The sequence below is a fragment of the Pinus tabuliformis genome, chromosome J, assembly GCF_031772625.1.
Source record: "Pinus tabuliformis cultivar Carrire ecotype Pingquan chromosome J, CPIR1, whole genome shotgun sequence".
Lineage (NCBI taxonomy): Eukaryota > Viridiplantae > Streptophyta > Pinopsida > Pinales > Pinaceae > Pinus > Pinus tabuliformis.
The window spans coordinates 579,953,158-579,980,021 of NC_142295.1; the positions used below are offsets into that span (position 1 = coordinate 579,953,158).

The 26,864-nt window shown below is 38.2% G+C and overlaps 1 protein-coding gene across 1 annotated transcript in view; it reads left to right on the forward strand.

Moving 5' to 3' along the window:
- The window catches only part of LOC149228309 (uncharacterized), a 68,820-nt gene that overhangs the window by 18,143 nt on the left and 23,813 nt on the right, over window positions 1–26,864 (forward strand). The window contains exons 4-6 of the mRNA XM_089378149.1: window positions 6,985–7,074; window positions 7,312–7,497; window positions 24,916–25,035. Of these exons, the coding sequence (XP_089234275.1) occupies window positions 6,985–7,074; window positions 7,312–7,497; window positions 24,916–25,035 (396 nt within the window). The remainder of the gene's footprint in view (window positions 1–6,984; window positions 7,075–7,311; window positions 7,498–24,915; window positions 25,036–26,864) is intronic.

Consider the following 26,864-nt stretch of genomic DNA (forward strand, 5'->3'; position numbering starts at 1 on the left):
ATATGCAAAGTTTGCTCATTTATATACCATGTAAAGGTGAATATATCAAAATGGCACCGAGTGCAATACATATCATCGACAAAATAGCAAAATACATAAGAAATGAGGCTCTAAATGGCCTATAAAGTCCAAAAACAATGGTGCAAGCTATGAGGCCATTGGCCTACAGTCCTTCCAATTTCACAAGTTCCTTTTTCACACCCAAATGTCAAAACCCTAGAGCCTTTGCTCATGTGATGAAGTCCATCACTGCTTCCAAATCACTGTAGCAACATTTTGTGCAAATAATGATCTTCATTATTCAGGCCTTAGCATTAGATTTCAGAACCTAAGTGTTCATAGTAGTAAATGCATATGGCATCAATCTTCAATCCAACATGTCCTTTATGTCTTTGGCCTGCTGCAAAAGATTTGACCTTTTCAAGGGAGGACCTTTGATTTCTCAAGTTTCAACTGAAGAAGTACTTGGTCTCATTTCCACTGTGATAGAACTCCCTTTACCACAATGTGCTTTCTCCAAAGGCATGCTAGTGAAAGTGGTCCATTTTCTTGTACTTGAATAATAGGCGAAAATTTACTGATCAGAAGCCTTTGGAAAATCAGAGGAGTGGGATTATTACTGATAATTGTATACATGGGCAAAGTAAGCCGTTTCATGAACTATAGAAGATAAAGGAAGCAACCGATCCCCTCCTAAAATTTCACTTCATAGGTCAAACTTTACTGATCAGAAACCTTTGGAAATTAGATGATCAGGAATTATTACTAATAACTAAATAGATGGGAAATTTAAGCCTTACTGATACCTAAATATAGGGGCAAAGTAAACCAATTCATGAATTATAGAAGGTAAAGGGCACAACCAACCCTCTCTTAAAGATCTGCTTCCCTGTCTTATTTTATGGTGTGCTATTTTGTTAAACGAGAGAATTGGTGAATCTCTGTTGTAGTAAAATGAGAACTATAAAATCTATTGGAATGCTGGTGATTTCAGGAGGATAATCCAAATTAAATACCCTGGAGATGTAGATTGGATGTAAATGGGATAACCTACTCGCATAGCCACTGAAATGGTACTATCAGAACAGGAGGTTTGACTGTTGATCATCTGTCTTTCAAGTTCTTGGACTTTGTCATGGAGCATGCCTAAAACCGGCCGGTTTAGGACGGAACCGGCCGGTTTGATAAAAACCGGCCGGTTCCGTCCTAAACCGGCCGGTTTTTCACCGGTTAGGGCAAAAACTGGGCGAAGGGGGCCTTCCAACCGGGTTTTTTGGCCGGTCTAGACCGGCGGCCTTGCTAACCGGCCGGTTAGACCGGTAACCGGTTTTTTAAAACGGTTTTGAAAACTATGGTTGAGAGGGAGTGTTAAAATTGGCAACTAAGGCCAAACTCCACATGGGTCATCTGATTTATGACAACTGATATTTTTATTAGATTCCTCTCTTGGAGAGGTATAGGATTGATTTAAAGATCATCCGATTCTGACATGTACAAATGAAGATATGAATTTATTTATATTATGGACAAATTGTCAAGGTCGGCCAGCAAGCAAAACAGGGACACAAGCCCCCAATTCATCCTCAACATTGCATATAAAAAGGAGACCTCAAGTCATTTTCACCATCATCTCATCACACATATCTCTCTCTCCTCTTGTGATTGGGCACACTATCCGAGGCAGTCTTCTCTCTCTCCACACGTGTGAACTAGGGTTTTTGTTTGCTGCGTTGACCAACGTTGACCGAGCTGCTGGGAGGCTGTTTGACTGTGTTGACTTGATGCGTTGACCTGTTTTGACTTTGGTTTGGGTGAGGAATCTCTGTCTAAGCAGGCCGCAATTCTGGGCATGAAAATCGAGGAGTTTTGACCAATGTTGACCAAAGAATTCGACTGTTTTGAGGGTTGTTTCATCTTGCTGTTTGGAGGCCAAAGTTGACTAAAGTTGACCAAATCTTTGAGGGTCAAATATGCCCTGTTGACCAACGTTGACTTTTCTGGTTAGGGCTCTTTTGCTAGTGTTATAAATTATCAGAATTTGTAAATTGTACTATCTCTCTCTGCTGAATTATTGAAGACTAAAAGAAGATTTGAACAAGGGTTTCCCCATAATGTTGAAGTTTCTAAGCCTAATAGTTAGAAACCCTCCATGCACTTTACTGATTTATTCCTACCTACTTGTTCTGTTAATTAACAAGTTATTTAGCATGTAAATACTGAAAATAAATACAAGTGCATGCTCAACATATTATAGATCATCAACTGAAGGAAACAGAAACAAGCACACAAATGACACCGTTATTTTTGGCCTAATGTCCCCGGAAAAACCCAATGTGGGAAAATCGGTGCAGCTATCTGAGGGTTTTATTATTTAGCCGCGCTTTTTTGAGTACACTGGGTGCCAAACTGGCTAACTCGACAAAGATAAAAATTGTGGCAGCAATACCTCTCTTCGGAAACAGGTATTCGAAAAGCTTGCTCCACGAAATCCCTCTCCATCACAATCTGAAGCTCAGTTTCAGCCTTGCTAGCCTCTGTGTCAGCCTAAAACCCTCCGCGTCAGCCTACTGAGGCTCTGCGCAGCCTCTCTGGCTCTCTGCGTCACTCCTGCAGCCTCTGTGTGGATGACACAGGCCCCTTTTGGCTCTGTGCAGTCTTTGCTGCCTCTGCGTGGCTTCCTCTGGCTCTGCGTTTGCCTCTCTTTGCTTCTGCGCTGGTCTCTCGGCACTGTCCCTGCCTCTCTGCCTCGTACTCACTACCCCTCGTTGCAATTGATCACTGATTCTATCTCTCTTAGCAAACCCCGCTCTAGAGAATAGAATGACTGATCACTCTAGTGTATTCTCCAAGTGACCTTCAAGCCTCCTCTTATACTTTTCTTGTTGCCAAATCAACGGTCGAGATTAAGTCCCTAATCGACGGCTAAGATTAGATCTGGATTAGTCCATGTCTTTTGAACCATTCTAACGCAGTTTTATATTAATTCACATTAATATTTTAATTTCCCTAAGTTTAAACTTAGGGACTCCGTTAAAAATATTAATTATTTTAATATCTCCTAAACTGTTTAGAATCTGCCCAAACCCTTTCTGAGTATTGGAGATCTCATGTGCCCTAACCTCTCCACCAAGTTTCGTGGCTAGAGCATATCCAATGCTACCCCAAATCAACACACATTGGGGTTTGTCCCTGGCTGGTGCCACATCTTGTGTCTTCTTGTCTTGGCTTGTCTTCTACTGTTTATGTTTATGTCCTATCAACATTTTACTTACATGTTTATGTGATTTCTAAACTGAAATTGATATTGGGCTCATAAAGAAATTGAAGTAAAATTGCTCTAAAGCATAGAACATACCATTGTTGCCTAAAATTAACAGAGGCTTTGCGAGAGAAGTATTGCTTGGGGAGACATCTGGCTGACACTTTGTGTTGATGTCTGAGTCCCCGAAGTTGGAAAGGTGGTGTTGATTATTGAGCTCTGTTTTGGTTACACACCTAGATTTTTGGGTTGGTGGTTAGCAAGTAAGCCTGATGGTACCTAGAGGGGCTAAAAGCTTGAGTCCACCTTAGTCCCACCTGGATAGATTTCCCTGGTTAGGAATCTAGTCCATGGCATTGCGATGCCCAAATTGTTGAGTGACTGGTTGGATAGATTGCCTTGGTCAGGAATCTAGTCCATGGCATTGCGGTGCCTAAATTGTTGAGTGACTGGTTGGATAGATTGCCCTGGTCAGGAATCTAGTCCATGGCATTGCGGTGCCTAAATTGTTGAGTGACTGGTTGGATAGATTGCCCTGGTCAGGAATCTAGTCCATGGCATTGCAGTGCCTAAAGTTCTTCATGGTTCATATAGTTTGAGATCTTCCATTGTATATGTACATTATGAATACCTTCTTAGTTAAGAGGGAATGTTGGAAAATGTAACTATGTTCGGTCTTCAATAATGTACTTGAGTCATTATGTAATGTACTTGTCAAAAGAATAAAGAAAAGAATTATTATTATTATTATTGTGACTTATTAAAGCATGGGTTTCATGCTTGGGTCACCATGTTTTAGGTCAAAGTCCCCATTGAGGACTTCTAGGATTTATTCTGAGTCTATAGAATTATTGTACATTTAAAGAGACCCTTCTTGGGCTTTTGAATCATGTAAATCGGTTTAGTATTGAGTCAAATATGAATTATGGAACCTCCACACCATGTCGGCCTAAGGACCCATTCGACCCCACAAGAAGCCTATAAAAGGAAGGAATTCGAATTCATTTGGAGCATCACTTCTCATTCTCTCTCTTCTGGGCAGAAGTGCGAAAATTTGTTTGTCGGGCAAAAGTGCGAAGTAGGAGGTTGGGAAAGTTTGCTGCCAGGAAGCCGAAGTGAATGCGAGTTTGGGGGAGTCTAAGGAGTCAAGGAAAATCGAAATTTTGGTGGTGGTCTCTCTCTATTTCGTGCTCTGGATTGGGAGAACGAAGTCTCTCAAGTTGGACTACTGCCAAAAGCCGTGAGTTGTCGCAAGTTGCTGCATAGTCGAAGTTGCTGGAAAGAGATCAATCTTCTAGAGGCTGACTTGGTGTGGAGGGAAGGTCTGGTCAAGGTCTAGGGTGAAGAGTCTCAAAGAATACTATTGAAAGGAAGAATTACTTTGACTGGGTTTTCCCCTCGAGGGGGGTTTTGCCCTGGCATGTGCCTACATCTTGTGTTCACTGTTTTATGTGCTGTTGCTTTGTGTAATTGCTTGATGAACTAAAGAAAGAAGATATAAAGAATCGTAATAATAAGTAACATCACAAGTAATTATCAAGATCAAGAAAATCTTTACTGCCTTTCTGATTTTCCAACATGGCATCCCCATCTCTCCACTTTGGGAGAGGACTGGAAGTTGACTTGTTGATTCTTGTATTTAATTTCTGTTACATGCATGCTCTAATTTGCTAGTTAACACAACCATACAATCTCATTTACTTTACTAAAATCACTACTATTTTTGCTTGCACTATTTGCCTCAATTGCTACAAGCTACAATTTTTGTTTCATAGTAATATATTTTCATGCAAGCAATCTCTTTAACTTGATGTATTTAGCTTGAACATTGTCTAAAGTCCACTTATGCTTCATTACTTTGCAACAAATTCACATCTTAAGCTTTGATGCATCTTGTAATTGGGCAAACTTTACAAAGCAAACATTTACTTTATGTCAAACAAATCTCTCAAGTCGAAGTTTCTTTCTTTCTTTTGTAAAGCTAATTGAGTACAATCTTGAGTTTACTTTTCACAAGCATTGCCATTTACTTTACATGCAAGTCAATTTCTCATTTTGCTTTGGGTATATCACAAATTTATCATAAGTCAAAGCTAATACTTTCACTTCACAATGTTACATGTTTTAAAGTTATGCAATCTTGTGTTTAAAGCATCTCTATCTTTTACATAACACTTGCAAATTTACTTGCATATCATAGTAGGCATCTTAACTTAGTTGCACATTTAAAATCAACCTCCAAGCATAAGCTTGGTTGATAAAAATCATATGGAAAAAAGACTTTCTTGGAAAGTTCTTCCATTTGGTACGAAGTAAGGTAAAAGCGTTGTGACCTTGCAGTTATGAAGGTGGCTTGTCCCCTTGTAGGAACAAATGCACACATTGGCTCGTAAGACTCAGGGGACGGGTATCGTTAATGACACTGCCGTGTCTTCGCCCCCTTTTTCTTACAGTCACCCCAATTTTTACCCCTTGGTAAGAGCTCAAGAAGAGGACTTCTCACCTAGATTAGGCATTTTAGATTAAAAGTAACCAAGATAATTGCATCCAAATCTAGTGTAGGTGCATTTCATATTAACACATCTCATGGTTTTACTTGCAATTGGTCATTTTACTTGTCATTGTTGAATTGAATACTTTGTTTTGGCAAGCATTATTTCATCTATATTTTGCAAGTAGAATACTAATTGTTTTCCTTTTGCAAGATATCCTTGTATGCTTTGATTTAGCAATTGATCATATATATTTGAAAGCATCCTTATATCTTGTATTGATTATTTTATTGTGCTAACATTTTCTTGTTTCACTTTCAGGATTACTTGTGCTTTTATTTGAAAGCATTTCATTTATATTAAGCAAATATCTTTCATTTTTTGAGCAATACTTTAAAAGACACTGGTCTTTCATATGCTTATGCTTATCTCATGTGTTGATGGTTGTTAATGGTTATTTCATTTCATATTGCTCACATCATATTTTCTTGTAATCTTAAGAAAGTAATCCACTTCACTTTAACATTCTCCTAGAAACCTCACATATTTAACTTAGTTTTCCTTTAGGGACCACCCCCCATAGCTAGCCTAGGAGATAGCTTAAACAGAGAGAGTTGGGAATAGGTGACAGCCCCTTCTCTTAGTTCCTTGCCACCAACCACACCTTGTGGGGTTAAAGACTTTTTTCACTAACTGTAGGTAGGTGTAGGCGGCAGGGTCAACATGCACCAAGGCCAACACCACATACAAACTCAATAGACACACAACCATGTGGTGAGACATAGGTGCACCTCAACAAGGGCTAAATTGGCCCAAACATTGGTGATAACCCCTACATAATCAGGGTCGTCTAAAAACCATGAGTTTTCAAGTAATCCCATCCAAACGCCTCAGTCCTATTCGGGACAAAAAGAACCAGAGATGAATCCCAAGGGACCAGCCGTGGTCTAACCAAACACAAGGCCCAGAACACCTAATACAGGGCCTTTGGGCTTACAATTTTGTGTAATGTGTTGTAAAAATTAATGTGTGCCCCTGCTGGCATGAGGGGTAACAAAGTGCAAATAAAGTAGCTGTGGACCTGTTTTGTGTATCAGTTGTGTTCAGTAAAAATTAGAATAAATCTTTTTCATTGTTAAGTGATTGTGTTTGCATTTCTTTTATTTTATTTTGAAAGGCGATTTAAGGCCATCTATTTCCATAATGAGTTGTATCTTTGCATTCTTTTTGTAGGTAGTAGATGCCAAAAATCTCCGCCTGCAGCTCAGTGAACAGCGGGAGGGCAGTGAACTTCCTGAAGCATATTTGCAGATTGCATTTGCGGTAGATAGGGCTGGAATTTCACATCTCATGCTGCTAGAAGCTAGAATTCTCCTTATAATGCTAAAGTTGCTCCTATTTTAACGACTTTAACCTTTTATAAGAGTAAAGAACAAGAGCATTTTTGGTTATGCATAGTTTAAGTTCCATATGCACCCTGATGATAAGCTTCCTTGGATTTCCTTCTTTTATGTTATCAGCTATTGCAGGTTCTAACATTGGACGGTTGATTCTTAATAGGATGTTGTTCTCCTCAATAAGGTTGATTTGATTGTTGAGGAACATGAAGGCATTGCGCAGTCAGTGGTCCTAGAGGATTTAAAAGGGGAGATTCAGAATATCAATTCATTAGCACGCATTATATGTACAGTCCGGTGCCAAGTAGACTTACATGATATCCTTGACTGTAAGGCCTATGATGCGAAGGTGAACTCAAAGTGTGTGTGTGTTTACTATTGCTTTGACATATTGAGTCTATGACTGTCTTTTGTAGCATTATTATCTGATAAAAACTGGACATCTTAAGTAAGAGTTTTGTGTTTGTGAATTTCTTTTTTATCCGAAAGATTTAAATTCAACAAACTTTAATTGTTAAAATGAGTACTCTAAGATGTCAAGAAAACATGATGACAATTAATAGGAGCCTGGGGCCTTTCTTTTTGATTTTGTTTGATAATGAAGATAAAAAAAACTCCCAATAGTCAGTTCCCTAACTAAATGAGCAGTATCATATCCATTTATTCATCTTCTTAAGAAGGCCATCTTGAATCATGATTTTTTTTTACATATTATGAAATTTGCTAGGTTCAATCCACATTGTGCTCTTTATACGGGAAAGGATCGGAAAATTAATTTAGGAGAATAGTTTTGGTTAAGCGCATTGGGGGGTTTTTATTTAACTTTTGAGCTGCGAGGTACCCTATCCTTGATGAATGCTCATCTTGAAGGTTGAAACATATACGTACATGCCTTAACTGATTTGTCTTATGGGTATTATCTGATTTGTCTTATTCTTTCTGAATCATCTGTTTTTCATTATAGATACTTGCAAATATGATTTTTCGAAGTAATGATATTCTATTATTTTTTACCAGCATTAGTTTTAGTAGACAATATACTGCCTATAACAGCCTAGTAAGATCGGAAGTTGCTTTATTTGGGACTGATACCTTCATTATGACTCATCGTAGAGAAGAAAATCATTTTGAGTGTAAGATCCCAGAACTTACTCTAAGTAGAATGTTTGTTTCATTGACTGTTGGGGGATTGAACACTTTTTGCTGGAAGGAATTGGGTGATTTCTTCTCGAAGATTGGACTAGCTAGCTTCATTTGAGGTTAGGACTTTATATGTTTAGTGTATATATTCTAATGGTCATATTATGTAATTAGGAAGCTTTACTTTGGGTGTACTTTATATTTTAGTAAATTCATGATATAATAAAGTACTATTATTAAGCTATCACCACAAAATATTAATTAAGTGTAATCAATAATCAGATGTTGGGAATGTGAAATGAACAACCACTCTTGTTGATGCTATCTAACTTGGAAATTTGAATCAATCTGTTCGAATTGCTCTCTTTTCCAGTTTGTTGTTAGGTGAATCTGCAATTTTGTATACAAATTCTGATATGGTATCAAAGCCATGATGGAGCCAAGGAGAAGGCAATTCTAGAGACATGGTGAAGGACATTTATTAGCTGAAGGATCCTGGAAGTGCATAACACAGAATGAGGCTAGGAATATCAGCACATGTTGGAGCAGATTTCTGACAATGAAGAAATTGCATGGTGGAGACACATAGTTTGCATGCACAGGGAAGTTTGCACTTGTGTCATTTATTATATTACAGGAGTGATTTTGAGGTGCAGCACATTTATTTTGAGGACAATGCACAAAATTCAAAGAGATAACACATAATTTGAGGACAACGCAGAATTTGAAGATACAATAGACGAGGACGGTGCACACAATTAGAAGAGGTAATGCACAAAATTTAAAGACTCAAGCTGACATGGGAAGGCAAAAATCTCAAGATAGACATCACATAGATAGGGCACAATTTTTGATGCCTATATGAGCGGAAATTGCACAAATTTGGGCTGAATAGTTGCAACACTCTGAGTTGTACATTTGTGGGTACAAAAGTTCGAGACAGGTTGTAAGTTTCATATATATAATTGTGGGTACAAAAATTCGAGACAGGTTGTAAGTTTCATATATATATATATTACCTGTCCCGAATTTTTGTAACCACAATTGTACACCTCAGAGTGTTGCTACTATATATATAGAATTTTTGATAAAAAATTTATGCAAAAAAAATCTGTTTTCTGGAGATTGTCGGGCAGACAAAATTTCTGACACAGAAACAATAAGATGTTAAGTGGTACTGGGTTGGTGCTGGTGCTGGGTGGTACAACTATGTGTGCGGACAACTGAGTTTGGTGGTAAACTCGATTTTTCTCAGGTTATTTGAATTGTGTCATTTGGTGCTTGACATTTATTTGTGCAGAGAAAATGGTGAGTGTTGCCACAAAATCTAGCAAGTCCAGTGAAAGGACTCACGGGCAAAGGCCAGACCCTGTGGCAACAATGAGGAAGGGTTGCCACTGTCACCTCAGCAACCTTCCTCCTGCTGTTTAGTGGGATTTCAATCACAAGGGAGGGTTCCCTATGCCACTTACATTGTAATCTAATACTATGGCTCAAGGTGAATTCTTATGGAGGTCTAAGGATAGGTGGATGGCTTGGCGAGGCCATAGATGACCAACATATTCAAAGCTAGGGTTCAAGCTCTCAAAGGTTAGATCATCTCCAAGGCTGCTATAAGTTAGCGTGTGAATGATGTTCAATATTAGGGCATGTAATGGCATATAAAAACCTTATAAAAACCCTTAAATTGATGTTCAACAAGAATGGAACCAAGGATTTCCAATAAAGACCATGGCTAATGCAATCAAAACGGTTTTAGGGCTTTTAGATTTGTGTAAAGTTTAAACAGCAACAAATAGAGATGGCATCAGCCTTTCTAGGGCATGCAAGATAACTTATCATGCTACATTTTGCTTTTAGATGATTATCCTACAATTTAGAGCCACTCTCATGCAATAAACCAACACTTCACACATAACTCTACTCCTAAAACCCTAGTGGCTTCCCTAGCCATCTAAGAGAGAGAGGATTTAAGGAAATTTAATTTAATTTTAAGATTGATCAATACACTTATAGACTAGTGCCTTAACCTACAAGGGAAAATGGAGTCTTAATGGAGTTAAATGCCAAGGAAGGATCTTGATGGAGTAAGGGGGGATGCACTAGGGCATCCACTTGTAAAACCTTAGCTACTATTTTTGTGAGGGGAGAAATTAATTATAAGGTCTGCACACTAGGAGTTTACTTATAGGCTATGAAGAAGACAATTCCAAAGTTTCTCCAATGATAAGCATTTAGACATCAAGCAATAGAAACCCTACTTAAAACATTTAAAGTATGCAAAATATCAATAATCAGAAATAAACTTACATATTTTCCATAATAGCTCTTCTTTCAATCCCATAGTAGTGTCTCCAAGCCAAAAATTGCATCCAAGACAAATCACATCGAAAAAAGATCCAATTATGCCCATGTATCGAATAAGGAAGCAAGTCACACTCTTTTTAGAGAGGTCGAATTCATGTGTGATGATGAAAATAGATATGAGGGGGTTCTATTTATATGAGCCTTCTCTCACTCACAAATAAAATGACTAAAAGCCCTAAAGACAAGTTCACTTTTGACTGTTCTACAAGAAAGAGGTTACAAGGCAACCTCATAGCTAAAAAACAAGACAAATATGCCATAAAAGCCCACACGTGTGGGAATAAATGCTCCAATAGTGTGATATCACCCTCCAAATGAGCTCAATAAGTCCTCAAAATGTGAGGTAAGGGCTAAAGAGTGCTCCATATCCCAAGAAGTGCTTCAAAAATCATGTGCAAGCCATCAAAAGTCTCCATGCCAATATGTCATGCCCCAAAAGTGCCCTATGTCACCCTCATAAGAAGAAAGGTAGTGATGTGGCACCAAATATCTTAAATGTTCCAAGGTGGTGTACATGCCCTTTCTTGTCATCTCAAGGATGACCATCATCGTTTGGGCTTTGGACCAAGTAATGCCCATCAAACAATGTCAAGGCTAGCCTAGGGACATCCTACGCCCATTTGTAATATCATCAATATCTCTAACACTGAGCGTCATGGGCTCAACTTTTCAACATCTGGGGGTCCCTCTAGGTGTTAAGCATCAAGTGAAGTCCTCAAATAGCCCAACGCTCTGCTCTAGGTAGGCAACACTGCATCATCAAAGTCAATCTCTTCTCTGCACTGGATAGTACAACTTCTACTACTTTGCTGAGGAGGTGGGGCAATCACCTCTAGAAGCCTCTGCTACTATGATATGGACCATCTGACAAAACCCCCTCAAGATCAAGTGTAACTCAATTAATCATTAGTTAAATAAAACCATGGATGTATCATAGTGGACCACACTTAAAGTTATGGATGCGTTCAATACTTCACACAAAGATCACCATCAAATATCTAACTAGACCAAGTCTCGTATAGGTGTTCCCTCTCATATGTTTGGTGTGGCTAGATGGATAACCCTATTAGGTGTTTCCAACTCCCAAGGGGAAGTGACAAGTCCCAGGTCAACTGATTAGTCCATAAATGTATGTGTAGATGGTGGTAATGGAGTGGGCAAGAATTTAGGACCAGGTGCCGTAGCCGAGTTACCAACTAATGGTGGTCCAACATCTAGGGTGTATAAGTGTAAGGAGGGAGTAATCGTGGAGACATGAGTTACTCCTTTCCTCAACCTACTTTTTCCACCTCTCTGGTGTGCCTTGTACTTTTTTATGATAATGCTTTGATATGGGTGCATAGCTTAGAAGCCCAAGCTTGCATTTGAGAGATTTAACATTTATTACCCCTTTATATGAGGTGTTTTATTGATCATCAGGGTTGGGACAATACATGGGTTCCTTTTAATGAATGGAGCAACAAGTGCTCTAGGAAACATGTGATGGCTAATGAGGGGGGTAGAGCTCATGCTAGGCTTTTGCCCACGTGCTAATTTTTGTCCTTGACATGCCATTTGCTAAAATTGAGTGACATTTGTGATCGATCCTTAACAATTAACAGAGAAGCAGACGAGGAAGATTTGATAGTTATTACTTTGCAGAGCCTAGTACCTACCTCCTCCTGAAAAACTTGTGAAACTTTGAATGTTTCTTTAGCAACTACCAACATCACATTTTAGAAGTGGTGTAGTCAAGTTGTATAGGACAGATGGAAAAAAGAAGCTTGGAAGTAGTAGTGGAACATGAGAGCACCTTTGGAACATAGATTAAAGTAAATGGATGGAAAAAGAAAGAGGGAGACAAAAGCAATGATGAAAGCACAATAAATTGAGGTAAATCTGCTAAGATTAAAGTGTTCTTATTGTGGCAATTAGGTCACATGGAGGAGGTCTTGAAATGTGTAACTGGGTTCGGTCTTCATAATGTAATAATGATTTTATGTATTTGATGTAAAGAGAAAAATAAATTTTATTATTTTTATTTTGTAGCACGGGTTTCGTGCTCAAGGTTATTTTATGTAGTAGGTCAAGCACCCATTGTGTGCTTCTAGGTTGTCATTTGAGTCAAGAAGTCAAAGAGTCATTGTCATACATGTAAGACCCCTTTGGGCATGTTATATCATTTATGTAAAGTCAAAAGTGTCATATAGACCCTCCAAGGCCATGTCATCATGCAAAGAACAAGTTGGCCTACAAGCAGTGACAAGTCGGCCTCATGGATAGAAATTTGACCTTGTTCGAAGCCTATATATAAGAAGGAACTCGACCTCATTTAAAAAGAATGCAAGCAAGTTCGATCTCCTCAAGAAAGAAGCTGCAAGACAAAAATGAAAAAGGACGACAATCAAGGAAAAGAAGAAGAGAAGTAACATTGAGGTTTTGGACCTCTCTCTCTCTCTCATGTTAGGGTTTCTAAAGTAGCCACAAGACCAAAATTGTAGAAGTTGTTGGGAAATTCGAAGTTGCAGAAGAAGTTGTTGGGGAAGTCGAAGTTGTCGGGTTGAAGTTGCTGGGAGTTGCTAGGTTGAAGTTGTTGGAAGTTGCTAGGTCGAAGTTGCAGGAAAGAAAAGTTCATCAAGAAGGAAAGTTGGCTTGGTCTTGGAGTGGTCCTTGTCAAAGGTCACAGGTCTTGGAATTCGTCATCTCAACATTCCATAAGAAGTGAAGAATTCGTGTGGGTTTTCCTCTCAAAAGGAGAGGTTTTGGCCCTGGCTTGCAACCTACATTTTGTGTCCTCTTGTCTTATTGATCTTCATAGTTTGGTAGTTGTTTGATGATACGAACACATAATAATCAAGTGAAAGAAGAAGCTAATATCAAGTACATCAAGTGAAATAAAAGAACATCACAAGAAATTATCAAAGTAAGAGAAATCACCTAATTGAGTTGCCTCTAGATTTCTCAACAGGAGGACTATTAAAAGGTTGTGTGATAAGCAATACAACTATGGTCAATTAGGAAAGAAGCAAGTTGATGTTACAGAGCATGAAGAGGAGGAAATTTATGCTTTTGTGGTCTATTCGATGTGAGGTAAGTCAAAGAATCATCTTTTCGATTCTAGAGCATCTAAGCATACAACTAATTAGACTCTAGAGTCATTGGTTTGTTGAATTTTTGGAAGACAAAACCAAGTCTTAAATGATGGTTTCCATTTGTGGGAGAGAGTTTTTTGAATGTTGTGGAAATGTGCAAATCAAAAGGAGAGGTAAGACCATCATGTTTAAGAATGTTTTCAGACTAGAGCTATGTTGAGATTGAGAACTAGAACTCCTCAAGAACCTCTGTAGGCATTTCTACTAGATGAAGAGTGAGAGGAGGTCCATGGTGTCATAGATAGATATAACATTGAAATTATCTTGGATCTTAGCATCTCACTTGTTCCATTAGTATAAGAGACAAAAGGGAAAAAGTAATACACGTGGAGTCTATTGGAGGTGGTCTAATAAGCATTGAGATATATTTCCTAATGCATCCCCTGTCAAAAGGGAGAGGTATTTGTAGTTTGGAAAGAGAAGCAAAGTAGTGAGGGAACCTTTCGTGTCCCGATAAAGGTAGTGCAACCTCCCTCTTGTCTCATAATAAAAGGAGCAACTAAAAATGGTGCTCCTTCGACTCGATCTCTTGTTGATCTGTAAATTGCCATGGATATTCCACTGGATAGTTCCTGGCAGCAAATTTGATAAAATTACACTGAAATTTGAAATGTATACTATGAGGGTTAATTTTCCTTAGATTTCTAGATTTATTAATTACTATTTTTCTTGCTTATTTATGCGGTAAATTAAATGTGAAAAAATGGAGAGCGATGAAATACAAACACACATCAATCACAATGAACACCAAGATATGATCCAAGAAATCCTTTCGAGCGAAAACCTAGCAGGAAGGTGAGGTTGCTATGCATTCTTTTGTCTGAATGGAAATGATGCAAATGCAAAGGAGAAGGCACTCTTTATGGAGTTACTTGAAACTTGTGGCCTGTGGGCTGCTATAGAACACAAACCCTCTCTATATTGTTCTCTCTCTATCCACTCTCAACTACTCTGCTCTACTATTGAACAAAATGCACTCGAATAGAATGTAACCTCTTTTCCTCCTAACGACATGGTTATAACATAGCTCGATAGCCAATTAGAGGTTAGCTCTAACCCATTCAACCCTCAACATGAGTTACAATTCCACCCTTCTAGAGTCTTCTTCATAGTCCTCACGTGGCTAGCCCCTTTTCCATGAGTAATAGGGGTTGACGTGGCATCCTCTCGAATTATGGTGGTCAATCGTGATAGGTCAACTTTTGGGAGGCATAACTTTTACATTCAAACTTTGATTAACGTCTTTCTTGGACCATTGGAAAGGTGTTTGTGTGTAGAATAGCGTGACAGGGTGCTATGCTTCAATGACAAAGTTTTACCCCCCATTATTGTCATTTAAGGCCTCAAATTGCCTTGGATGGTTTGAGACTCCAGTTCTCCTAAATGGGTCTTGTCGCTAAAATTGCTCTTGTAAGCTGATTCTTTCTAATTTTCCTCTCTAAAAGCGTATCGAGATGGATGGAAAATTATATAGTGATCCAATTTGGATCATACCTGCCCATTTTGGCAGGCTTTTGGTCCTCACAAGATTTTACTAAATGAGGTGAGGAAATTTCTGAACCAAGGCTTCTGTAATTAGAATTTGATTTGATATTCGTTTTCCAGATCCGTCACATAGATATTTTTCCTGTCAACATTTTGAACCATTTATTGTTGTTCATATTCAGGATGAAATTACTTAGAAAATCTGATCAAGCCCTTGGAGTACCATTTAGCCTTGCCTGGAAACTGTCCTTTCAACCCAATTTTCCAAAGGTCTTGTTGCCCCTATCTTGTAGTTTTGGACCTCTTCTGCAAAACTATATCCTCCATCAACTTTGCCTGAGCATTTGGAGCTAAGTCCTCTATGGAAGGTAGGATTTGCACCTCTTCCTGATCCAGCATTGATGGCTAATAGAGTTTTAGATTTTCCACATTCACCATCGAGTAAATGAACATGTATGTGGGTAGATTGAGTTTGTAGGCATTATCTCCCATCTTTTGCTGTATCTCGAAAGGACCGTACTGCAAAACCTTGATTTTTTTATTACGACCTTATAGCCTCTGCTTGTTCAATTGTAGCCATACTTTGTCTCTCACTCTGAATAACTTCTCTATTCTATGTTGATCATGTATGGCCTTGTACTTTTCCTATGACTACTTCAGCATATCCTATACTTGTAGATGGATTTCCCTGATTTGTCTCCTGTACTTGTACATGGATCTGCCTGATTTTCTCAACAAATTTCTTTGCTCTTAAAGCATCCCTTGTGAGATCCTTCCTCATTCCTCGTTGTCCGTATGCAACAACCAAAGGTGAAGGTGGCAAATATCCAAGACAAATTTCAAATGGAGACTTACCAATAGAAGTGTGGACTGCTCTGTTATAAGAGTGTTGTGCATATACCGGATTTTCATCCCAAGTTTTTGGATACTTCTGATTCAACCCCTCAAATTACCGCACAAAAGTCCTTTTGTCTACTTCTTTTTGCCCATTTGTCTATGGATAAAATGTTGTAGACCTCTTCAAATTTGTGTCCATCTTCTCCCACAATGTAGTCCAAAATGCACCGAGAAATCTAGTGTCCCTGTTTGAAATGATGCTCCTTGGTAGCCCAAAGTTCACCTAAACCTGTCCAAAGAACAAGTTTGTTGCTTCTTGTCTGTTGATGGTATTTTTACAATGCACGAGAATTCACATCTTGCTGTACCTGTCAACTACCACAAATAGGTTGTCATGTCTCCTTTTGGTTGTTGGTAAACCTCCCACAAAGTCCATGGAAATGCTTTTCCAAGGACGAGTGGGTATATGTAAGGGATGGTAGAGAGCTTGATTTTGTTACTGGGCTTGTTGGTGCACCAAAGTATACATCTTTTAATGACCTAACCACATCTTCTTGCATCCTAGGCCAATTCACATACCTCTACAAATTGACAACTGTCTTCCCAACACCAAAATGCCCTGCAACCTTGGATGTGTGAGCGTCTCTAATTAGCTGTAGTTGCTCACCTTGAGGTGAATATAGCTTGTCCTTCCTATATAGTAACTTGTTGTAGAGATGATAGTCCTAAGTCAACTATCCTATTTCCATTGTCTGCATGACTCTGGCTCTGCAACTGTGGAAACAACTCTTTGATGTTGATTTTGGGTAGCATCGGATGTGCTCTAGCTCCGAAATTTTGTGGAGGGGTTAGAACACATGAGATCTCCAAGACCCAGAAATCGTTTGCTGAAATTCCACCTAGGTTGTATTTTATTAAAATAATTAATATTTTTAGTGAAGTTCCTAAGTCTAAACTTAGGAAAATTAAAATATTAATGGGTATTAAGGAAAATATGGGCGAGAAGCTTCTAAGAGACGAGGATCAAGTCTAATTTAATCTTAGCCATTGATTAGAGATTAGATCACGACCATTGATATCTCAACAAGAAAAGTATAAAGGAAGACTTGGGAGTCATTTGGAGACACATTGGGCAAATACTCAACTCGAGGGAAATCAATTCTCAAGGAGTAAGAGTTCGATTTCAGAGGGAGAGTTGCAGGGTGAAGGAAGAGGAGGGTATCAACATCAGTCAGAGACTGAGGAGGAGGTGACGCAGTGCATCAGAGAGACAACGCAAAGGGAGAGCTCTGAGAGACAGCGCAGCTAGGGACACAGTTCTCACGCAGTCCTCACGCAGATGACGTAGAGGTGACGCAGTGAAGGCTGGAGGGTCTCTGGGGTGTCAGAATTTCTCCAAAGGGAGGAGGAAAATTATCTCAGGTGTTTTCTTAGAGGTTTCTCTATGTTCTGCAAAATCATTCCTTGTAAAGAGATTGTTGCTGAAGAATAATAAATAAACCCTCATCTACTGCACTGGTTTTCCCGCATTGGGTTTTTCCAGGGACTATTGTCCAAAAATAACTATGTTGATGTGATTGATTCTTGTGCTTGTATTTCACTGTTCTTTTCTCTATGCTATTATGTGACAACTGCAGTAGAATTTACTTTGATGTTTATTGAAGGGTTTTGTAAATAACTTATTGTGGAAAATAAGTAGGAGAAATAAATCAGTTATTGTAGTAGAATTTCGTGTTTGAAATTTTCACACTTGAAGTCCTCATCCTCTGTATATGCCTCTCAGTTTACATCATGGTTGAAAGGAACCATGTGCATCAAAGTTCCAAGGTTGTAATTTTTGATATGGGTGGCCTTGAAAGCTATGTCACAAGGTTCGTCGAACTTTAACCTTGAGTTTCGAATTTTGGCGAACCTTAAATTTTTTTTGAGGTTCGGCGAACCTCTTCGACCTTCATAGCCATTGACCAAGTCCACAGATCAAAACTCATAACTTCAGGTCACAACTCAAGCTTGTAATATATCCTTGCAGTTTCCATGTCCGTGATAACATTTTTGATGCTTACTGATGTTGATTTCTTACAATTTTATCCTATATATATATATATATATATGAACCTAAAGGCGAACCTCATCAAAAAGTTTGAACTCAAACGAACCTAATCATTGTCGAACCCGAACTCGATCCCGAACCATGTGACATTGCTTGAAAGCATGTCGGGCAACTTTTTTGTGCTGCCCTTCTTGTACTTGATCACTCAATGAAAGTACTGTAAAAATCCCATCCACTTGTAATGCTTTGTCTGTTGTAACTTATTTTGGGCCTGGAGATACTATAGTGGCTGGTGATTTGTGTGGACGATTGTCTTCTTTTCTATTAGATAGTGTTTCCACTTTTTGACAACGTGTACTAGGACGTAGAGCTCCTTTTTGTAGGTAGGGTAGTTGAGAACCACCCTATGAAACATTTTATAATGGTAGCATATAGGCTTTCCTATATCGAGATCACTCCCATAACATACCCACTCGCATCTATCTTCACTTCTAAGGGCTAGTGCAAGTTTGGTAATGCAAGAATTGATGCTTGACTGTTTTTCTTCTTCAATTCTTCAAAGGCCTTCTACTGACCCTTCCCCCACTGGAAACTCTTGTCACCAATGTTATTAGATCGAACTGGTGATTGAACCGAAAAGCCTTGGGGGCCAAGAACCATTTGGAACCTGACCAGAATCGGTAAAAAAACCGAATTACCAAAAACACATAAAATTTTGATATTTTAAAGAAAAACATATATATTCATATGCATCCATATGAATCCAAACAATTTATACACAAATATACAAAAAATCTCATTTATATAGCAAGTAATAATGCATTAACCAAAATAGCACTTAGTGAAAAATATCGCTGAACCAAAAAACATCAAGAAGCAGGCTCTAAAAGGCCTTTATAGTCCAAAATAACATGATAGCATGATACTACAACTGACAATTCTACAACTACAACCTACAAGTGCTAATTGTCAATGTCATCATCAAAATCATCCTCTTGATCATCATCCTCATTCTCATTTGAAGAATGAGTAGCATCCAAGTTTGCAGTCATTGCCTATATTGGGATCTTCATCATCAATATAACCCTCTACGCATTAAAATAAGATATAAAAAGCGTAGCATGTCAAGTCAAGATTTTGTTTGATTGATGGGTACATTTTTGGTAGTGTCATGATAGAGGGGTTCGACAACCATTGCCACTAACATCAAAGTGCATAGAGGGATTGGTGCTCTTTATTAAATAGTAGTTCCTTACCATCGTACATGACAAAATCCAATGGAAACGTTGCTATCCCCACAATCTTCATATCCTGAAAAATTGTTAAGTTTGTTGGATTTTGAGTAAAATTTAAACTTCTACTTTCTCCCTATGAAATCCAATGAGGTTGGAACCACTCTCAAACATCCTGAGTCATTTCATGGCAATGTTAAAATTTTAAGTAAAAGGCTTGAATATTAGGTTGGCTTAGGGGAGAATTAGAAGTGGGCAACCAAATGAAAAAATGAAAAAATAAAGAAAAGACAAACTTTTTACACTGACTTGGGAAGGTACAAACTGCATAAAATTGGTCTTAAACTGGCCGGTTTGGAGGCCCGGTTCAGACTAGTTTTGGGCCAACAACAACCGGACCAGCCAGTTCCACCGGTTTCGGTCCAGTTCTGATAACATTGCTTGTCACTTGCTGTTATGGTATGGATTGGTGCAACTACTGCAGAAAATGAAGCTATGGATTTTCTTAGGTATTGTGTTACTGCAACAAAACTCTTAACCTCTGAAACATTCGTAGGCACCAACCACTTCATGATGCATCCATCTTTGCATGATCTATTTTAAGCTCCCCTCAACCAATTGCATAGCCTAAATACACCAATGACTGCTGTGCAAAATCACACTTCTTGAGATTTGCGAACAACCAGTGCTTCTTCAATGTTTCTAGCGTGTACATCAAATGTGATATTTGTTCCTCCCAGATAACATTGTATACCAAGTAATCATCTAAATAAACAATAACAAATGAATCTAGATATGTGCACAATATGTCATTCATTAATCTCATAAATGTAGTTGGTGCATTGCATAGACCAAATGGCATGACTAACCACTCATACAAAGCTTGTCTGGTTTTGAAGGTGGTCTTTCAGGAATCTTTTTTTTGACTTGAACTTGGTGATAACTTGATTTTAAATCTAACTTGGTGAAGTATTATGGTTGCTGCAACTGGTCCACTAGGTCATCCATCCTGGGTAGAGGGTACTTGTTCTTCAACATAATTTTGTTTAGTGACCTGTAAATAATGTACATTCGCCAAGTCCCATCCTTCTTTGGCACATTTATGATGGGTGACCAGGTATGTGGTCGAGTAACACTTTGCGTTAATGGTTGCTACAACTGCTTCTTGACCTCATTTGATTCCAAAATGGATTGCCTGTACAAGTCAATGTTTGGTAATGGAGAGTCTAGCAATAGTTGGATCTCATGCTCCACTTTTCTCTTGGGTGATAGCCCTTTAGGCTCCTGGAACACTTCACTGTATGCTTGTAGCTACTCTTCTTGTTGCTGTCTTTGTTCCTTAGTGCAACCCTCCAGGGATTCCTTTGGTCTCATTGGCTCTTTTACATACTGTTTTTCTCTTAAAGACAGTAAAACATACTTTTTGCTAGAACATATCAATTTCTTGGCTTGGTTGGCACTTACTAGCGAAATTTTAGACTTGCCCTTGTGTGCATTGATGATGAAGGATTTTCGTCCTTGATGAGGTGGTGCTAGTTGGCTCTCCTCATGAAGATTGTATCTTGCATCTACATTTAGGGACTTCCAAGCACAACTCCACATACATCAAGTGCAACTACATCCAATTTTACTTCAATAAATTAACATTGAGAACAAATTTTATTTTACACTGTTTTATTACCTTGGATTTTTGTATCCTTATTTACTCATCTTAGTGGATATAGGCTAGGCTGACCTCAAACCTCCATTCCTAGTTTGTTGACTAGCTCTGCTGCAATGAGATTTTCTTGTGATCCTAAGTTGAATAAAGCATCAATTTTTTTCTTCTTGACTTGTATCTTTATATGGAAGAGTTTGGTCGTCTCCTCTTTTTGTTGCGAAGGCTACTTAGATTCACCCCTTTCTTTACTAATGTGTAGAAAATTGTCTCGTCCACGTTCGAGCTACTTTCCCTCTAATTGCTTGAATATGTGGCTATAAATTTTTTCTTCTTCTTGACCTTCTCCTGGTTCTTCGGGTTGAGTTTTGGATGTAATTTTGAACACTTTTCCTTTGTGTGACCATCGATGTTATGGTGGTTGTTAGGATCTTTGCATTGGTGTGATATTGCTGCTGCTTTCTTGTCCTTCCCCTCTCTCCACTTCTTCCCTTCTTTATAGGCATCTTGGTGTTCCTTTTGATTTGAACCACTCAATTGCCCTTTCTTTTGGCCTATGTTTTCTAGGTATAGTGCTTGTACACAAGCCTTGTACACCGTTCTGGGTTTTAATAGCATCACCTGTTTTCACTGATGGTTGTGTAGATCCCCCAAATATTTGAGGAGTACATCTGGGTCCTTGGGAGAGATACCTAGCATTATTTCATTCTTCGTAAATTCTATGGTATACTCTTGTACACTTTTCCCTTGTCTTTGCTTGAAGTAATGCCATTCGATTCACTAGTCCTCTCTACAGTACTGATATAATAGAATTGAGACTTTATGAGAGTTTTAAAATCCTTCCACTTAGTTATCAGAGGATTCCTCTCCAGCTTCAGGATGCTTGTGTGGCTTTCCCACTAGTTTAGGGCATGGCCTTCTAATTTCAACGAGCAAATGAATTTTTTTATTCGTCATCTATGTGATGAACATTGAAGTAAACTTCTAACTGCTGTAACTAGTTATTTAATTTCAAAGCATCGATCTTACCTTAATATGGCTTGAAGAGGGATTGTGAATGGTTCTGTATGCTCAAACTCGCCTGCGCTTTTTGGGTTTCCAAGATGCTGATGTAATGCCATCTTCCTCCATAAGTGTTCCTTCTTCCTAGTCATCAATAAGAGGGGGTGTTGGAATGTGTCCCGTTGGAAGGTAATAATATCTAGGTTATGTCAGAAGAACTTGTAATCTTATGTAAGAGAGGTATATCCCACATTCATCATGGAGGAAAAATCCATTGTAATAATTTATTATATGAAGAGGTGAAATTACATTATCCCACATGTATTATTGGGATGGGATTCCTCCATATCTCTTGTTATATAATAGAGGTGAGGGAGACCCATGAGATATACAACACAATGTGTAGTGATAAAGTCTTACCTTTGTAAAGGGTGAAGGATTTGTGGAGCTGCTCTCTATGTAAGATTGGAGATTTCTAAATATAATAAAGATTCTATTACCTTCGCGTGGATGTTTCTCCATTTGGGGTTTAACCATCTATATCTGGTGTGGTCTTTCTTTTATCTCATCTCTTTTCTTCTATTGATTAAGTGTTATTATATGCTTAGGAGATTAGATTAGTAAGGTTCTGTGTTTGTTTTATATTGTTGTATTTTCATATTCTTAATATTCTAACATGGTATAAGATATGGTTAATATTTTCTATCTTCTTTAGTAATTTTTGCGTAACACCATTTCTTCAATTATTTTGAGCACATTATCTTGTAGTTTTGTTGTTAATCTAGTAGCCATTAAGGTTTCTCTTTAGATCTGGCCATTTTCATTATATATATATATATATATATATATATATATATAAAATTCTAACTTTATCATTGGCTCCAAAATAATGAAATCGGCTAGGATTGACTATTGGTTCATTAAATTTGGTTTTGGTTTGCCCATTTTTGAATTATTTTGCCTAACCTAGCATTTGTAATTTTTCTTTTTCTTTTTAAATAGCCTAAAGTTTTTTGGGCAATTTTTGAGGTAATACGACTACTGATCAGATTGGCTATGACTTGGATTTTTCTCTTGTCGACAAATAATCTATAAGGAAAAGATTGTTGGGTTTTCCCCTCATGGGTTTTGCCTTGGCCTCTGGCCTAATTTCTGGTGTCTCTTGTCTCTTGTGCACTGTGATCTCTATTTGAATGGCTAAATTGTTAATGTATAATTGCTTGATGACATAACTAAATGAAGTAAATACTAAAGGAAAAACTCATATAACAGTCACAAGTAATTATCAATGATAAAAAATTCATCTAAATTTCAACACAGATTAGGGAGGGGAGATGATAGATACCTATTCCTCAAGGATTGGGTGAAAAAATTGTAAATATGTAAATATAGGAAAATGAAGAGTCAGAATAGGAAGCGGCCTTGGAATATGAATACCAAAGGTCACACCTCCTCATGTTATATAATCCTGTTTATATTAATGCAAAGAAAGATTTGGGAGTCATTCCTTGGCCCGACAATTTATTATATAGATAATTCATAAGGCACAACCCACTCACATCCCCAATTAGGCCTTTGTTGAATTTATTTTGTCCACTTTCAGTTCCACTTGTGTGGTCCTAGTCAATTTAACTTTATGATACTTGTTTCCTCATTATGTTGTGCTTTTTTGAGGGAGCACAACTTTCCTTCATTGTTGCATGCTACAATTTTATGTAGGTTTGCATGGACTTTGTGGGATGAGGTGCTCTTGATTGCCAACGTTAAAAAATGAGGGGTTTCCTCAATTTCATGGATGCATTTTCACATCACAATAAACCTCCTTGGTATGTGTGTTTCACACTTTAAAGGCTATACTATTGTTTTTTGGGTTTGCAAATTGATCTTCTCTTGGCCCTCCTATATCATTAATCAAGGCTTATGGAGAAGTATTGACCCTAATACATGGTTGAAGCTGCATTTGTTTCCTAGTTCTACTACTACATGAAGTTGTTTGGTTTATTTTTCCATGACATCAGTTTTGATATTGTAGAATTATCGAACATATTGGTGTTTGCACTTATCTTGTCCTAAGCAATTTTGGCTCTTGGTAGGGTCAAAGTGACACTCTTAACTACTACTGCTTGTTGGCTATCATAACATATTAAGGGCTCAAGATTGTGACATTTATAGCTATACAGCTCTTTATTTTGTGGCTTTGCTTATTTTATAGTAGAATTGAATGATTCTTGTGATCTTTCATGGTGATTTTTGTTGTTGTTTCAAATAGCTTGCTTAGTGTAGTGTTCTAACTTTCAACAACAAGGTTTGTTATTCAATTCGTTGAACTTGTTGAAAGGAGTAGGTGGCTTATTAGACATTTCTTTTCTTTTGTCCCAAGTTTTTGCCCATAGAGAGGCTAGTTTTGTTGTGTTTAAGCTTTGCCACTTTCTCTAGATTGAAATGAGCTTTAGGTTTAACATTGTGTCAGAGACTGTGGTCATCCTCCTACGGCCAGCGATATAAGGTGCTTGTTGTGCTTAACATCTATAAACTGCCAGTCTTACTCCAAATGAAAACTTTGATTTGTTGGTCTTGGGTTTTGGAATCAAAATGTTGGGCATTCAAATATATCCTTAGTTTTGTGCATACACGAGTAATGAATTGGTATGCTACTATGCATCATGAATATAGTTATTTTGAAGTTTTCTAATCTGTCGCTACATCTTGTATTTTTGGTTGGAATCAACTACTCTTATTGTGAAAAATTTGAAGTTGTTGAAAAATTAATTAATGCCTCTCTTTTTGCTAACTATAGATTGAATATCTATTCTAAATATTATTAATATTTCAATATTTGATAAGGAAATATTCTTTGTTTGACCAGCATGTTGCACGTCTAGAATCATTATTGGCTGGGAGCAATTTACAATCAAATAGCCACAACCATAATAGTGACGTTAAAACAATGTGTGTGGCAGAGCAAGGATCAATGGTTATCGATCAGGTATATATATAGAATCGATCTGATATATATTTTTAATTTTTATTAAAATTGTGCTTGGTCTTAGTATATTTGTTATGCTATTGTTTCCATCTCCTTGCTAAAACAAATCATTTTCTTCCTTTTTCTTTGTGATAATTATTGATTGCTTTATGGTGGTCTATTACATCTAGAACCTAGGAAATGATTTGGAATGGGTAAGGTCTTCTTCAATGTAATTGTGCATCATGCCTATATGTGTATACATACACGCATTCATATTTGTATGAGCTCATGAATGTAATTGCGTTAATATAATTTTATCAATATTAATTAAAATATTAGGTATTTTGTTGTAAATTGTTTTGGTTATTGCAATAGAAAAAATATAAAATTATGAATTTTTTACTTTTACCCCAAGTTCTATGGCTTGACGAGCTTATCAAATAGGTGTGATACTTTTTTTGGGATAAATATCAAGTGACGTACAAGATTTAGAAAACTGGCTTGCAATTAGTGACTTAAAATCAAGTGGATACCTGGATACTGAAGGGGTGGGCAATTGTGATGTAAGTCTGGGTGAGGAAATGATAGGAAGTGGATCCAATTTAGTTGTGGAAATGTTGGACTTAATCTGATATGCTTTAAGGTAGAGAAAGATGAGAAGTCATAGCACTAATGAGAAGAATTAAGACCTGCTTAGAAATAGGTAATTTGTAATATTCCTAAGTAGGAATGTGAGTGATATTAAGCAAATAAATAGTGCAGCAGCATATAAAAATAAAAACACACATTAGACATCCATGGAAACGCTGCCAATCAGGAACTGCTGAGCCATATTATTAAAAATCAGAGGGCTAGATACAATATGAAATGGAATGGTGCACCTGGGCTTGTCCCAATGAACAAGCAAGATCAATCCTAGGTGGGAAAATAGCTGAGCTGAAGGCTGCCCAACTGCTGCACCACTCTGCACTGCACTACCCCAGTAAACTATTGCCCTGTTGAACTTCGAACTGCTGGAAGGTGCCCAAAAACTGCCCAGAAAATTGTCCTTTCAGCTCCAGATTCCTTGGACAAAACCCGGAAGGGAATTTTGCTGGTTTTGACTTTGGATTTTTGGCCTTCTTGGAGCCTCTCCCCAATTTCGACTGCCAATTTCGACCTGTAGGAAACAACCTGCAAATCCCTCTGCAAACACCTCTGAAGTGTTGGTTTTACCTATGCTATCCAACTCCTTACTCCCCGGATGGATCTTGGCCAAGATTAACTGCTCTCCCAAGTCCCCACGAATTGCTGCTACAGGCTTCTGCGCAATCCCTCTGCCTAGAAATTCAAATAGTTGATGCACTAGTCTAGCTGGCTGCGAAATCCAGTGAAAATTTCCTAAAAAAAGCAGCGTCCTCAGGTCCCGAAACTCCCAACGAGAAATGAACTTCCTAGCTGGCTTCCAGCTCCTCCTGCTTGTTTCTAGCTGCCCAGGAAATACACAGTTCCCTCTCTGCGTTGTTGGCTGTATGTGTGACTGTGCTGAACTCCCTGAAACTCCTATGGAATGGCCTCCCTAGGGTGGGCACGGATGGTCCCCCGAAGAAGAGGTTGAATCTCCCGCGTGAGAGATTCGTGGCTAAACAGTCGGTAGACTCGCTAAGCAGCAGAGCGTACAAAAGAGTGTTTGTTTGCAAATGTTCAAGATGAAAACAAAATGAGAGCTGATCTCTCTTTATAACTCCTTGGGCCCCCTTAGCCTCATGTGGGCCCCTCCATCCACCCATTCGATTTTCCCTCCAAGCATATCGAATGGCTAATTCGAACTCCTATGTGGGTGGCCCCCACATTCCACTAGCAGCTAA